General features: G+C 38.0%; 1 protein-coding gene across 1 annotated transcript in view; it reads right to left on the bottom strand.

Annotated features, from left to right (window-relative positions):
• PTPRK (protein tyrosine phosphatase receptor type K) overlaps positions 1-13,893 on the bottom strand; it is a 590,849-nt gene that overhangs the window by 86,546 nt on the left and 490,410 nt on the right. Inside the window, exons 12-13 of the mRNA XM_077811738.1 lie at positions 11,742-12,015; positions 9,221-9,257 (exon numbers count right to left, since the gene is read on the bottom strand). Coding sequence (XP_077667864.1) covers positions 9,221-9,257; positions 11,742-12,015 — 311 coding nt within the window. The remainder of the gene's footprint in view (positions 1-9,220; positions 9,258-11,741; positions 12,016-13,893) is intronic.

The following is a 13,893-nucleotide window of genomic DNA, read 5'->3' on the forward strand; positions in this document are numbered from 1 at the left end:
GATGACAGAACAAGGAGTAATGGTCTCAAGTTGCAGTGGGGGAGGTTTAGGTTGGATATTAGGAAACACTATTTCACTAGGAGGGTGGTGAAACACTGGAATGCATTACCTCGGAAGGTGGTGGAATCTCCTTCCTTAGATGTTTTTAAGGTCAGGCTTGACAAAGCCCTGGCTGGGATGATTTAGTTGGGGATTGGTCCTGCTTTCAGCAGGGGGTTGGACTAGATGACCTCCTGAGGTCCCTTCCAACTCTGATATTCTATGATTCTACAGTGGCAGCGGTGAGGCAAAGTTATGAAGGATTAAGATGTGAAATTCTGTCTCCTGGGTTGCATGGTGATCAAGTAGCTGCAAATAGACAGGGGACTAGCCAGGAGCCTCTCTAAATCTTGGAGAACTGTCAAATTCTAATCCAGTCTGTTTAGATCTTTACCAAGGACAGGAAGTGAGAGACTCTAAAGAACTAAGTTAGATAACTAAACAGAGAATGTCTTCATATCTACAAAGTAATGGTAAGAATGTCTTGAATTACCAGCATTTCTAGGATTCATTAAACTCCCATGGAATGCAATCTGCTCACTTTAAAACAGGCAGAATATTCAGGTTTCACAGATACTGAGGAATTATGAAACAGGCTTAGTCTGACGTTTGCTCAATGGAGGCCTTGTCCATGCTACACAATTAAGTCAACCTATCTGAGGTCGACGTACAGCCACTGCAGTAATTACTGTGGCTTTTCTACCCTCCTTCTGCCGGTGGTGCATGTCCTCACCCGGAAAGCTTCACCGACTTAAGTGGGGCAGTGTGGGGGAATGACAGCCCGAACTGTGAGCCCCGCTGCTGGGCACTGACAGCCTGGTGCCCAGTGCTGACAGAAGCTGTGAGCTCCGCGTGGAGATCACATCCTTGCTGTGAGTGCTTGGCAGCAGGGCTCCATACTGTGAGCTCCACGTGGTGCTGACATGCAATATAAGTAATGCAGTGTTTACACAGACATTGCATAGCCCTACCTCCATTGCGCTACTCGTCTCATGGAGGTGGAGTTATTAGGTCAGTGTAGTGGGGGACTTACATCCACGGGAGTAACCCTGTAATGGAGACACTTACAGAGTTAGATCAACATAAGCTGTCTTACGCCAGCCTAACTGTAGCGTAGACCAGGCCTAAATGTTTCCTAATGTAATCAATCAGGCAAACAATTAAACACCAAACACTGTTCACATACATAAAAAGTGTATATTTTTTTAAATGCTGTAGTCAGCATATACCCTTATGAAACAACTACCTAATACACTTTTGAAATGCCACAGGAATTAATCATAGACATTTTTTCAGGATGGGACAAATGGTAGCCATTTCACAATCATGGCCCTAACCAGTAGGAAATTCCTGTGTCAAAGATTACTGGAAGATAGTCAGAGATAAAGTAGCTAATAATTTGGTTTTCCTGTCACTGCTCAATGTTCTCAATGCCAAGGGATACAACTGAAAAATCTGTATTCTAGCCAGACCATAACTGGTGGTTTATGTCTCCCTAACACTCTCAGCACTTTGGAATACCATATTTTGAAAGTGAGATATGAACAGGGATGCAAAGAGGGTAGGGATGTAAGAAAAAAAAAAAGGAAAGGAAAGGAATGCTGAAAGAAAAAGTGAGGGAGTAAGGGGAGGGAATTAAACAAGAAAGATGAGGGAATAGAAGATGGCAGACATTTTATTTTTTATCACTTATCACAAGTACTAGCAAATGGCAATACTGAAACAAAAGATCAGTTTAGTAGTATGTCCACATTAACGGAATCAAATGCTACCTATCACACTGAAAAGTCTGAAGATAGGAAGCTCTGGTACTTTTTGTAATGTCTAAATTCTTACATTTATGACTCTATGTCCACCTCTGTTGACCCCAATGGAAGTAGCACATTCAGTGCCCAATCTGATCCATGCTAGAAAATCCTCATTTCTGCTGTCACAGGTATAGTATTTTAAACAACTTAATGTTAGCACATTTCTGTGCCTTGCAGCTGTGGCTTCCTTCCTGTCATGGTGGGCCCAGACCCAGATCTAAAGTTTATCAAACCTTCATCCTAGAGCCATCATTTCCTTCCTACAACCACCGAAATCTCCATTGTTCCCACCGCTGTACTGCTTCTACAGTCACCATTGCAAGTAGCTTCTCTTAAAGCAATAGAGAAATAAGTCACTCAGTTAAAGCCATGTGTGTTACAGTCACAAAGTCCCATAGCACCCAGGCATAACACACTACCAAAATGTTGCCACATTGCTCTGAGTAGCAAAAAAAATTCAGAAGTTCATTCTTTTAACTCCAGAGCTCCTATGTAGACCATTGTCAATGTGCAGCACAACATAATATGGTGCCATAAGGTTACTTTTATTTATTCTTATTCTCTGGTTCTGGTAAAGAATGTGAAAGAATGTCTAAGAATGTGAAAATGCTTATAAGCAGATAGAAAATGCCTCACAATTTGCTTAAAAAACATTTGAAAATCAAGGAAAACTAATATTGATTAATATTTGGACTCAAAATACAGTAATCCATAATGTATAGGGGTTGATTATTTTAAAATACATTGAAGTCAAGCATTAGGTTTGTGCTTCAAAAGTTTAATATGTACAAAACCAAATCAAGTTTAATACTGGAATTTGTGTGTCTGCAAGATGCAGTTGACTATGCAACTTGTTTAAAAATAAAATGTCCCTGAGGAAGTTATTGGATTCACTCAAACTGCAATCTGATTTACCCAAAAGTAGTAAATGGTGGTTTCTGCTTAAAAATGCAATAATAAATCCCACATTCTCTGAACACTGGGAGTAGGTGCAAAAAACCTGGAATTACTTGTGCTTATAACCATTTCAGAACACAATGCACTCAGTGCTCTCTAGCAACATTAAATGGCTCAGCTTCCGTTGATGGGCAGTTTTTTAAAGGAGATTAGAGATAGGAACAAATCTAATGCGGAGTGCAATCTTCACCACAGTACCATGGCAAGGTGATTTCTGGCTCTGACTCTTCATTACTTGTGATTATATGATGTATAAATCAGAGTAATTTGATTTCACATTGCTCACCTCAGGGAATACTTCAAGTATCAAAGGTATTAGGTAATTTAGAGTTTACTGTTGAGGAAATCCTAAAAGGAATTCTTGAGTTGCGGAGACCAGCATGTAATGAACAAGAGGCAAACACAGCTCTCCCATCAGTATTCCTAAAATTAAATGTGTGGCAAATATACCCTCTGAAATCAATTTGAATAAAGTAGCGTTATTTATGCATATCCGATGGGTTCAGATGCCCAGGCCATTTAATGAATTCCACAGCTACTGGGATCAATCAAATAAAAATCCCTTATTCAGACCAGTGTTTGGAAAGCTGGTGGATCCCATCATATTCATACCAATCTCATTTACATGAACATGACTGGACTACTGGTCTTGCATCTGGAACTCAAAGTGCTTTTGAGCAGTGGCTCTTGTTTTAATTACATTTACTGTTATTTCATACTGGTCCATTCAACTAGCTATGGATCATATATTTCTTGTTGTTAAAATAATTCTAGTTATGGTTTACTGGTATGATCTTAAATGTGAACAGGGAAAATCCAAGATGGTGGCATTCTGAAATTCCATTTCCTCCTCTGGATGGCTCAACAGCTCAATAAAACTTTCCCCTGCATGAGATTAAAAATGTCGTGCAAAAGTGCTTGAAGTGACAAAACTTAAGGTGATCTCCTTTTGTTCTCAAACCTTTTGAATGAAATTAGGGAATGTTTGAATGTTTTCTACTTTTAGACATTGCATAAACCTCAAACACACGTAGCAATGGTGCTCCAGCACCCTCAACATTATATGAGCACTGATGTAAAAATAACTACGCCAGTGTGAAAAACTGGATATTTAAATAGGGGGCTCTCGAGTAGAAGAAGGGAGGTTATATTACTTCTGGATTTGGCACTACAGCCACCACTACTGGAATATTATATCCACAATGCAAGAAGGATGTTGTGACACAAGAATGATTAAAAGACTGGAAAACCTGCCCTACAGTGAGAAACTAAAGAAGCTTGACTTGTTTAACATAACCAAGGAGAAGACTGAAGGGTAACTTGATCAGTGTCAGTAAATATCTACATGGGGATCAATAATTTGATAATCTAGCAGACAATCAAACTAGCAGTCAAAAGTATAACCAAATCCAATTGCTGGAAGTTGAAACAAGACAAATTCAGACTACAAATAAGCATGAATTTTTAACAGTCATGGTAACTGACCATTGGAACAACTTACAAAGAGTTGTGGTGGATTCTCCATCACTGGCAATTTTTAAATCAAGATTGTACTTTTAAAAAATATTCTCCAGTTCAAACAGGAATTAAATCAGGGAAATTCCAATCCCTATGTTATAGAGGTGGTCAGACTAGATGATCACAATAGTCCCTTCTGGCTTTGGAATCTATTATATATGCATGTAGCTGCAATATCAAAAAGCTTCACATATTTGAGAATCAATCAGTAACTCAGAAGCATCTTTCAATTTTCTAATTAAAAAAAAAATCTCTACCCTCTCTCCCTCTTGGTGCAAAGCATCCTTGTATTTACTGCTACAGGAAGAGTGTCAAATCCTACAAATTTTCATTTAAGATCAGAAGTACGATCAGTCACAATTTTAAGGACAACTGCAGTGTATTCACATTTATAGCCTCTAAGGATCCAAAGCACACTGACTTATTCTCTGGCTCTTAATTTACTTTGTTTTCCTTTGCGGCTGACACAATTTAAAATGGTAAAATTCATGCTGGTGAAAGCTCACTTCAAATTTTTGCACATTCATACTTCAAAATGTATGGAAATCCAAAATGTGACTGATCAGTAAAATACTTAGTTTTAAGTGGCATTGGCTGATTCTGCAGCTGAGGTATGCACACTCAATCATCCTTTATTCATCCATTTGTCAATACTTTGGTTAAGCAGGTTCAAGTATCATTAATTCCTTATAATTTATACAGTGATAAGTATGTTCAGTGCTGTGTAACAGTTGAACTTTGCCCCCAAAATTAATTTTGGTAACTTGCTCATTCTCTTTTACAAATTACATGCAGAACTGTTGCTGATGTTAAACTTACACTGTAACAGACATTCTTCTTTCTCTTCCACTTTCCTAATCAAGAAAACTATTCCCTCATATCCTGAAAAATTTACATTGCAGCTAAGGAAGTTACAAGACTGCCTTTTTCCCCTCTGGTTAGTGACTTGGTAGGGAGTTGTAAGACTGAAATTGGAGATTGTGTATATTACTACCCAGATCTGAAAACTACTGTGACTGAGAACTCTTTTCCTTGAGGATGGGGTTGAGAAGGGATGCAGTGAGGTCACAGGGAGAACTCATGCTGAGGCTGTGAGTGTAATGGGATAAAGAAGAGAGAAGAGGGGGTCAGGGTCACAGTGTCAGAGTCCCCATGTAATTCAAGACGTTCATCTTACTTATTTCAATACTGCAACCACTAAATAACCCTCTCACCTTACCCTAACATTTTTTTCAAGATATACCAAAGGTAGTGTGGTGCTTTAGAGGTAACGAGGCAACATCTTGTAGAGGAATTCGTGCGCCAATCAGCTCATTTTGTTATGTTAGATGATGTGTCCAAAATATTTTCTGAGTATAGGAAAATGAAGACACTTCAGTTTGAATTCAGTGACCCTTATTAGTTTGTTATCAATACAGAAAATGAGTTAATCAATGGTTACAGGAATGGTGCATCACTGGAAACCCTTTGAACAAAATTCATGGCATGCAACATATTAATATGATTCGCATTATGGGAAAGTGAAAATATTAGTCACTAGAATAAATTTCAATAAGAAAGTTAAATTAAAGATTAAATTTTTCAGGGATATGCACTTCTTTAAATAACAAAGTACGATATAGCTAGCAATATGAAGATATATTTCTCCCATCTCTATATCGTAAAACAACAGTGTGTAAAGTACAGCTGCAAACTGACAGATCACATAGTCCATAAGGCAAAACAGGAAGATTAGTTTCAACCAGTCCTTTGAACTAGGTAACAACGGACTGCATTTCAGAAACATTGTTTTGACCCCTGAACTTAAAGTAGGATGCAAGTCCATTTCACAGGTGAAATGTTCCTTGATTTTATATGGATTTTTTAAAGTCATTTTAAAAAAAATCTTTTCACAAAGTTCAACAGCAAGGCCCAATTTGACTGGCTACATGCAGGTTGCTTAAAGTCAGAAGAGATGGCACTGAGAGCTGCACAAAACTTTGTAACAAAATCTAGTTCAAATTTACTGAATTCACAGTGGATACACTGGTTCTGTTGGCAACATACTGGGCACTGTGCAACACTTGTGATTTCCCTGTGAATGTATTCATTTTAGTGAAATAAAATACTCTAGTTGGAAAAGTTGAATATGCATCTCTGGGGGCTATGAGCTAAAACAAACTAAAGAGATTAACCAAGTTATTCTCCCATATGTTTAAGACAGTCTGATATATTAACAAATTTAAAAAATATAAATACATTTTAGGATATTTTAAGTGTGAAAGTATTTTCCTCTCAAGGACCTCAAACTATATAGTTAATTTTACCCTAGAAAGCATGGCAGAAGTTTAAACTGATGGAAAATATACTACTTTTAATTGCACTTTCAGTGGGTATAGTGCTGACATCGCTGGCAATCCTGGTGCTCCAAGAGGACTTGATTTAGCCATGGTTATACAGCCAATAATCATACTAGTGAGCCACACTCTCATTGGATTTTTATTACAGGAGAGAAGGTCACACAAGCAGTCACCTGATGGGAATCTTGCTGTTGTGCATGTTGCTGTGAGATCAACTGACAGCGGATGATAAAGCAGACAGCAATCTTCCATGTCACTTCCCCTACCGCATCACCCAACTGAGTCAATTCCACATTGTGTAGAACAGCCTTAGTGATATATTATGAAAGAGGCTGTTTACCCCCTTTACCACTTCCTGAAATTTTCTAGGATACTTCAGAACCTTTTAAAATTCTCCCCTTGCCTAAATCACAGCAATATATCCATATTGGTACAAAAATATTTGTTCATGCTAATAATTTATTTCAGTTCAAACATTTAATTTTGTACGGTAAACAAAAGAAAGCTAACACTGATTTATTTTTTTGCAGAAGACTTAGCTCATCATTTAACTTCCTTACTTTTATTATCTTAATTCATTTGAAGAAAATATTATACTAATTTGTCTTGAGAAGTACAGGTTCCTTTCCATGTTCTCTAGAAAACGTTTTGTGGAGACTACATAATAAGAGGTAAACACACCACAAGCTTTTACCTGAACCAATCATTGAAGTGATGGAAAAATGCTACTGTGAATTGAACCTGCCCAATTTGTTCAGACCCAAAGTTGATTTAATGTTGTACATTACTGTGTGATGCAAATAAACACAACAGAAGTATATAAGAACATGAGAATGGCCATACCGGGTCAGATCAAAAGTCTCTCTGGCCAGTATCCTGTCTTCCGACAGTGGCCAGTGCCAGGTGCCCCAGAGGGAATGAACAGAACAGATTAACATCAAGTGATCCATGCCCTGTTGCTCATTCCCAGCTTCTGGCAAACAGAGGGTAGGGACACCATCCCTGGGCATCCTGGCTAATAGCCATTGATGGACCTATCCTTCATGAATTTGTCCAATTCTTTTTTAAACCCTGTTATAGTCTTGGTCTTCACAACATCCTCTGGAAAAGAGTTCCAAAGGTTGACTGTGCACTGTGTGAAGAAATACTTCCTTTTGTTTGTTTTAAACCTGCTGCCTATTACTTTCATTTGGTGACCCCGAGTTGTTGGGTTATGCGAAGGAATAAACAACACTTCTTTAATTTACTTTCTCCACGCCAGACCTCTATCATATCCCCCCTTAGTCATCTCTTTTCCAAGATGAAAAGTCCCAGGCTTATTAATCTCTCCTTATATGAAACCGTTCCATACGCCTAATAATTTTTGTTGTCCTTTTCTGAACCTTTTCCAATTCCAGTATATCTTTTTTTGAGATGGGGCGACCACATCTGCACGCAGTATTCATGGATTTATATAGAGGAAATATGATATTTTCTGTCTTATTATCTATCCCTTTCTTAAAGATTCCCAACTTTTTGACTGCTGCTGCACACTGAGTGGATGTTTTTCAGAGAAATATCCACAATGACTCCAAGATCTCTTTCTTGAGTGGTAACAGCTAATTTGGTTCCCATCATTTTATATATATAGTTGCGATTATGTTTTCCAATGTGCATGACTTTGCATTTATCAATATTGAGTAGCGCTAGGCTTCAAAGGAGTTCTGTTCCAGCATTCAGAATCCTTTATTGTTTATGCTGCTAGAATCTAGCAAACCACTTCCTGCTGTTGACACAATCGAGTAACTTTGGAATGAGTGGTTATAAATACAGTCAGAGCAGGAGATACTAATCAGATGTACTCTAAATCCTCATTTGAAGATGAAATAATTTCTTGAATGGACACTGTGTAATTACGCTGCCATGTGTGGGGTCAGTATGATTGACTCTGGCAGCTCTCAATTCAATCTCATACTTGGCTTTCACTTGATATTAAAAAAATTAAAGCCTTCTTCAAATCAACCCTCCCCTATGACTATCCACAAGTCACTGAGCTCTTATTTATGTATATTTACTAGCATCTCTCAATTTGAATAAAAAAAACACACCCAGCTCTCCAATACCTGTCACCATGACAGACAGATTTAAACAAAAAGAAAAGGAGTACTTGTGGCACCTTAGAGACTAACAAATTTATTTGGGCATGAGCTTTCGTGAGCTACAGCTCACTTCATTGGATGCAACAAGTGTACTTTCAACACTTGAGTCCATGCTGACTAGCTTCTTCCAGTTCTCCAGTTGTTCACAAGGACAAGACTCTGGAGAACACAGACTACTGAAATGAGCTTTACTTATTTTGTCTAAATTCTGCTTACTCCTGGAACAGTATTCTCCTGGCGAAACACCAAAACATAAGAAGTGGCAACTGATTACACGCTAAGTTATCCAGGTGAGTCAAAATATTTTGCTGCCAATATAACTGGGCACAAGTACAAATACTGCCTAACAGAAATACCATATTTAATTTGGTCTGAAGCAAGCAAAACATCCCTTTTTCTTGGAGGGGGAAAAACCTCTTACCTTTCGTAGCTATTCGAACACACTGAGTTTTAGTTTCCTGTTGAGGGGGAAAAATTAAAGAAAATATAGTCAATTTTATATTTCAATTTCTCCCACTTCACAAACAGTATTAGTACTATAGATTAGTATTGCATAGGATACTGAACAGCTCTAGGAATATTAGTGGAGACTGAGGAGTAAACGAATTTTGTCTCTACAGAGCTGGTAATCTGAGTAAAATTGTTAAGCAAGTCCTAAACTCTCTAGATTTATACGTATTTTACCACAAAAGGACTTGCACATATTTTATTTATATATACACACAAATTGTATTTATTTTTTTCCACCAGTGGTTCATGCAGTGCATGAGATCACTCAAAAGTCAGAGAAATGAATTGGTTATACACATTGGGTAAGAGGCAGTTTCAATCTTAACTGAATTTCTTGGCCTTCTTGTGTAATCTCTCTCTTTAAGTGTAATAAGACATTGCCTTCAGGATTCCTTCTTTCTTTTCTAGACTCCTCTCACACCCCCAAAAAACCCACAAACAAACACAAGCACACACAAGAATTATTCAACTCAGAATGCCTAAGCCAACTGCTTTGAAAAGCTGTGATGTAGAAATTAATAAAGAGAGGTCCTGAGCTAAAAATTTACATGACATGTTTCAATCAAGAGGCATTTTTCAACTCAGATAAAAGCTCCACTGAGCTGATATTGGAAATGTCAATATAACCTTAACTAAGGAGCATCTTCTTTAGGTATTGCTAATGTATCTGCATTTAAACTCTCTGCAGCAACCATTGTGTAATGTAGGCCCCAACCCAGAAGAGCACTTTCGCACGCACCTAATTTTAAGCATGTGAGTAATCGCACTGATTTAAAGTTAAGCACGTGCTGAAATATTTTGCAGGGTCAGGGTCACAGGGTACAATGGTATTCTATGTATGTTGTGGTAAAACTGAGAGATACCAGCAACTGGAAACAAAACTAATGAAAACTGTGAGCCCAAATCTGTCCCAAGCTTTTATATCATACCAGAGAAGACCATTTCACAAACACACAGAGCCTCTCTCAAACTGAAGATCAAATTTTTGAAAAAATAGTCTCTCTCTCCCCTTTTGGTCATAAACTGTCAAAATACAGAAACTGAAACATGGATCTGTTTGGGGTTTTTTTTGTTTGTATTGGTTCTGTTTATATTTTTCAATCATTACATACTGTATGAAATATCAATTTCCTCAAGAACCTAGTTTAGTTGTTGGAAGCCAACAAAGCTGTTAGATGGGTGAATGGAGAAGGTGAGGGAAATGTGTATGAATGTGTGACAGTTAGCTTTCCTTTCTTTTTGTTTGCCTCGATTAAGTCTAGCAAGAGAAAAGGCTGTCTCGTCAGAAAATTCCTCCAGCTCCAGAGTAGCTCCAGTGTGCAATTTCATTAGATATTGAATTTGTTTCTACCCTTATATGATGAAGGAGCAATTTTCATAATTATAGGTATAGGTGAGACTTCATTCAAAAGACTCAATGGCAGATTTAGTCAATAGCCATGATTTCTTTATTATTAGCCCAGCAGAAATCCAAACAGAAAGGTACGAATGGTTTCTACTTCTTTCAGAAGGACCTGGTGAAGATCATTTGCCTTTAATCTAGCTGCATATCCCGGCAATTTCCCTTAATCCCCCTGCACAGCTGATACAGGGGCTCTATACCCAGAATGTAGCAATTTCCTACAGAACTATACTTATCTAAAATGTAATTCATAAATTGAATATTTAAATACCTCAAGTTACTGTGCTGAATACAGTCCCCCACACCCATATTTCAGTTTACAAAAGAAAATCATTCAATGATAACAGCATGAGGTTTGAAAAGTCATGTTGTTTTTCACACCTGGAACCCTCTTCAGAGTTTAGCTTCCTGTCATTTTGTTCTTTTCAATATACATACAGAATCAGCAGCAGTGCTCAACAACTGTGTCAAAAATGAAGTAAGGAGGCAATGGAAGCAATCCAAAGCCATACCCTTAACTACTGCACAGTAGTCAAACAATCAAAGCAGAGTGGTGTATAAAGATGCTCAGAAACATACCATGGGCCTGGGGTTACTTCACAATCAGTGGATTTTTACTTTTTATTTGATGTTTGGTGTAAGAATTCTGAAAAGTTGACACTGTTTTACTAACCTGCTGAACAAAGTAAGTTCTCTTTGTGCTGCAGTAATTTAATCTTGTGAAGTGTGCAAGTATTGAGCATTAGAAGAAGAATAATGGATGTTATTTACGGAGGAGGCAGAATCACACAGCTGAAATTATTTCACTCAGACTATTACTGAGATTTATTAAATTCTCAGCTAGTAACAGTTACTAAGAAGCAGGCGTAGTGTGAAATATGAATGGCTCAAAGCCATACTGTTACAGTACAGAAGCTAGTGAAAGGTTAAAACAGCACCATCACCAACACAAACTACATCTAACTTTGAGATTCATCACCAAGGATACCTTCTGAGCTATTTCCAACAGGAAAATATGGTCGGTACTTACCTTCTCAACACTGCTCATGGCTTGGAAATAGATATTGTAGCCTTTCCGAGGAGCCAGGGGTGGGTTCCAAAAGCCTTGGTACGTTCTATTGTCACCAACAGTGAAAGGGGCTGGTTCAGGAAGGTTACCAGGGGGCAATTCAGCAGCAAAGTAATATGGTGAGCCTCCGCTTAGAGCATTTTGGTATGTGACTGGGACTTGGTAGCACTCCATCGTGCCTGTTTCTCGCTTTGTTCGGTGTGGATGCAGCTCCTCAACAACAATCTGGTAAGCACTTTTTAAAGAGAGAAAAAATGATCAGGTAATCTGTGATTCTCAAATCTCACACTGCACAAAAACATGATGCCAAATGGCACTGTGGTCAGTTTAAAAAGACAGTGGATGCAAAAAGAGAAACAAAAGCTTGGAAAAGTTATGCTGAAGCTATGCAACTCAGGCATCAAATGCTACTCTACTGTTATGCATTTTTTTAAAAAAATAAACCACTTTCAGCCCTAGCCTAGAGCAGAAAAACGATGTTCACTGATTTTATTTTATACATACAATTATTTTATTTCTTCTTACTCTTTCAATACTGTTTCTTTCAACATATTTCTAAAGATACAAAGGAACAAACCAAACCAAAAAATGCCTCTCACCACTGAATTTTTTTGTTATTAAGTAACCCATGAATGACTCTGACATTAACCACAGACACTGTAATAGATTAAGCTCTTTGTCTGATATTCTGAAGCATTTGAAGTTATCATTTCAAAGGAAAATGCTATTATAGAAAGCTCGGCTTCAAGGCCCAACATAATGACTGCCTCTAGGCTGTGCTTGAAGCACCAATTTGCAGTTGTCATATCATTAGAGACAGAATGTGCTGACAGGCTTCTCCACCTCTTGACCTTGCTATGGCATCTATCTTGGCTCAGAGCTATGCAGATCTAAAATACAAGTGACATGCTGTAATACAAGCACAGATGGACAGAAATCTGTCCACTCCACCAAAATAGACTGCCTCATTTCTCTGCAGTTGTCAACGATAAAATGTTACAAATTGCTGAAGCAGATGGCATTCAGCCTATTAAGACTCCAACCCAAACTTGCCAATACCTTTCTTGAAATGGTCCAAAGCTTGGTCACTTTTCAAAATCACCTTCTCTAAAGAGAACAGGTAATTATAATTCTTCTTTCCCTGTTGGGGAACTACATAACTACCGTACATTGCCAGCTCATTACCAGCATGTAATGTTCTGCAGAAGCAGAATGTTTTCTTTAAAGGAAGAACAGAGGTGAGTTCTTATGCTGGGGGAAAAAAAAAGTGGATGGGGAAGGGGGGAGGGATCTCTCATACCCTAGAGCTTGAAAAATGCTCATTCAATTGTAGGCAAGATTAGAAACAGTTGAATTAACTTGAAAAGATTGTCAGTTTCATTTCTGCTTAAAAGCCTTCCAAACAGGAGGAGTGAAACTGACCAGAGTTTTGGAAGTGTCACTCTGCTGCTTCACATTCTCTGCAGCTCCTTTCTTGTGAGCTGCCAACAGACTGGAATTGACAAGTATTCTGCTCTCTGAAGTGCCAGGGGAGCAGAAAACTTGTCAATTGCAATATCCTGCCAGCTTACACAAATAAAGCCAGCAGGGAGAGTGGAAGGACATCTCAGTGTGCACATGTGACTGCAAGAAAACTATCTCCTGGAATATACTGTTGTGTCATTCAGCTCAAAAGCAGAGTTTTTAACATAGTTTCACATCAGTCCTTCTAGAGTGAGGGTGTCAATAGTTTATTCAGCTTCAAAAGAATATTGTCTTTTTATTAGCCAAAAATATGACTGTGGGAGTGAAGTAGAAGAGATACATATTAGCCAATTCAACTTTAACAGTGTCCATTTAATTCACTGCAACAACTTTTGATATTTTGCATCAAAATATACTGCAAAATGTGAAGCATGTCATCTGAGTCAGGCTTGGATTTTCAGAAAATCAGTTTCAAATTCTAATAAATTAAAAATCACCTTCTCCTCCCCAAAAAGTGATTATGATGAAACTGATTTTGCGGGCCACTGTGGCTTAAAAACTACAAACTGTAGAAGGAAGGTCAGAAACATGTACACGGAATCTGTTGGGATGCTTGGGGTTACATAATGATTTTTTACAGTTAAGAAGA

This window comes from Eretmochelys imbricata, chromosome 3 (genome assembly GCF_965152235.1).
Source record: "Eretmochelys imbricata isolate rEreImb1 chromosome 3, rEreImb1.hap1, whole genome shotgun sequence".
NCBI lineage: Eukaryota > Metazoa > Chordata > Testudines > Cheloniidae > Eretmochelys > Eretmochelys imbricata.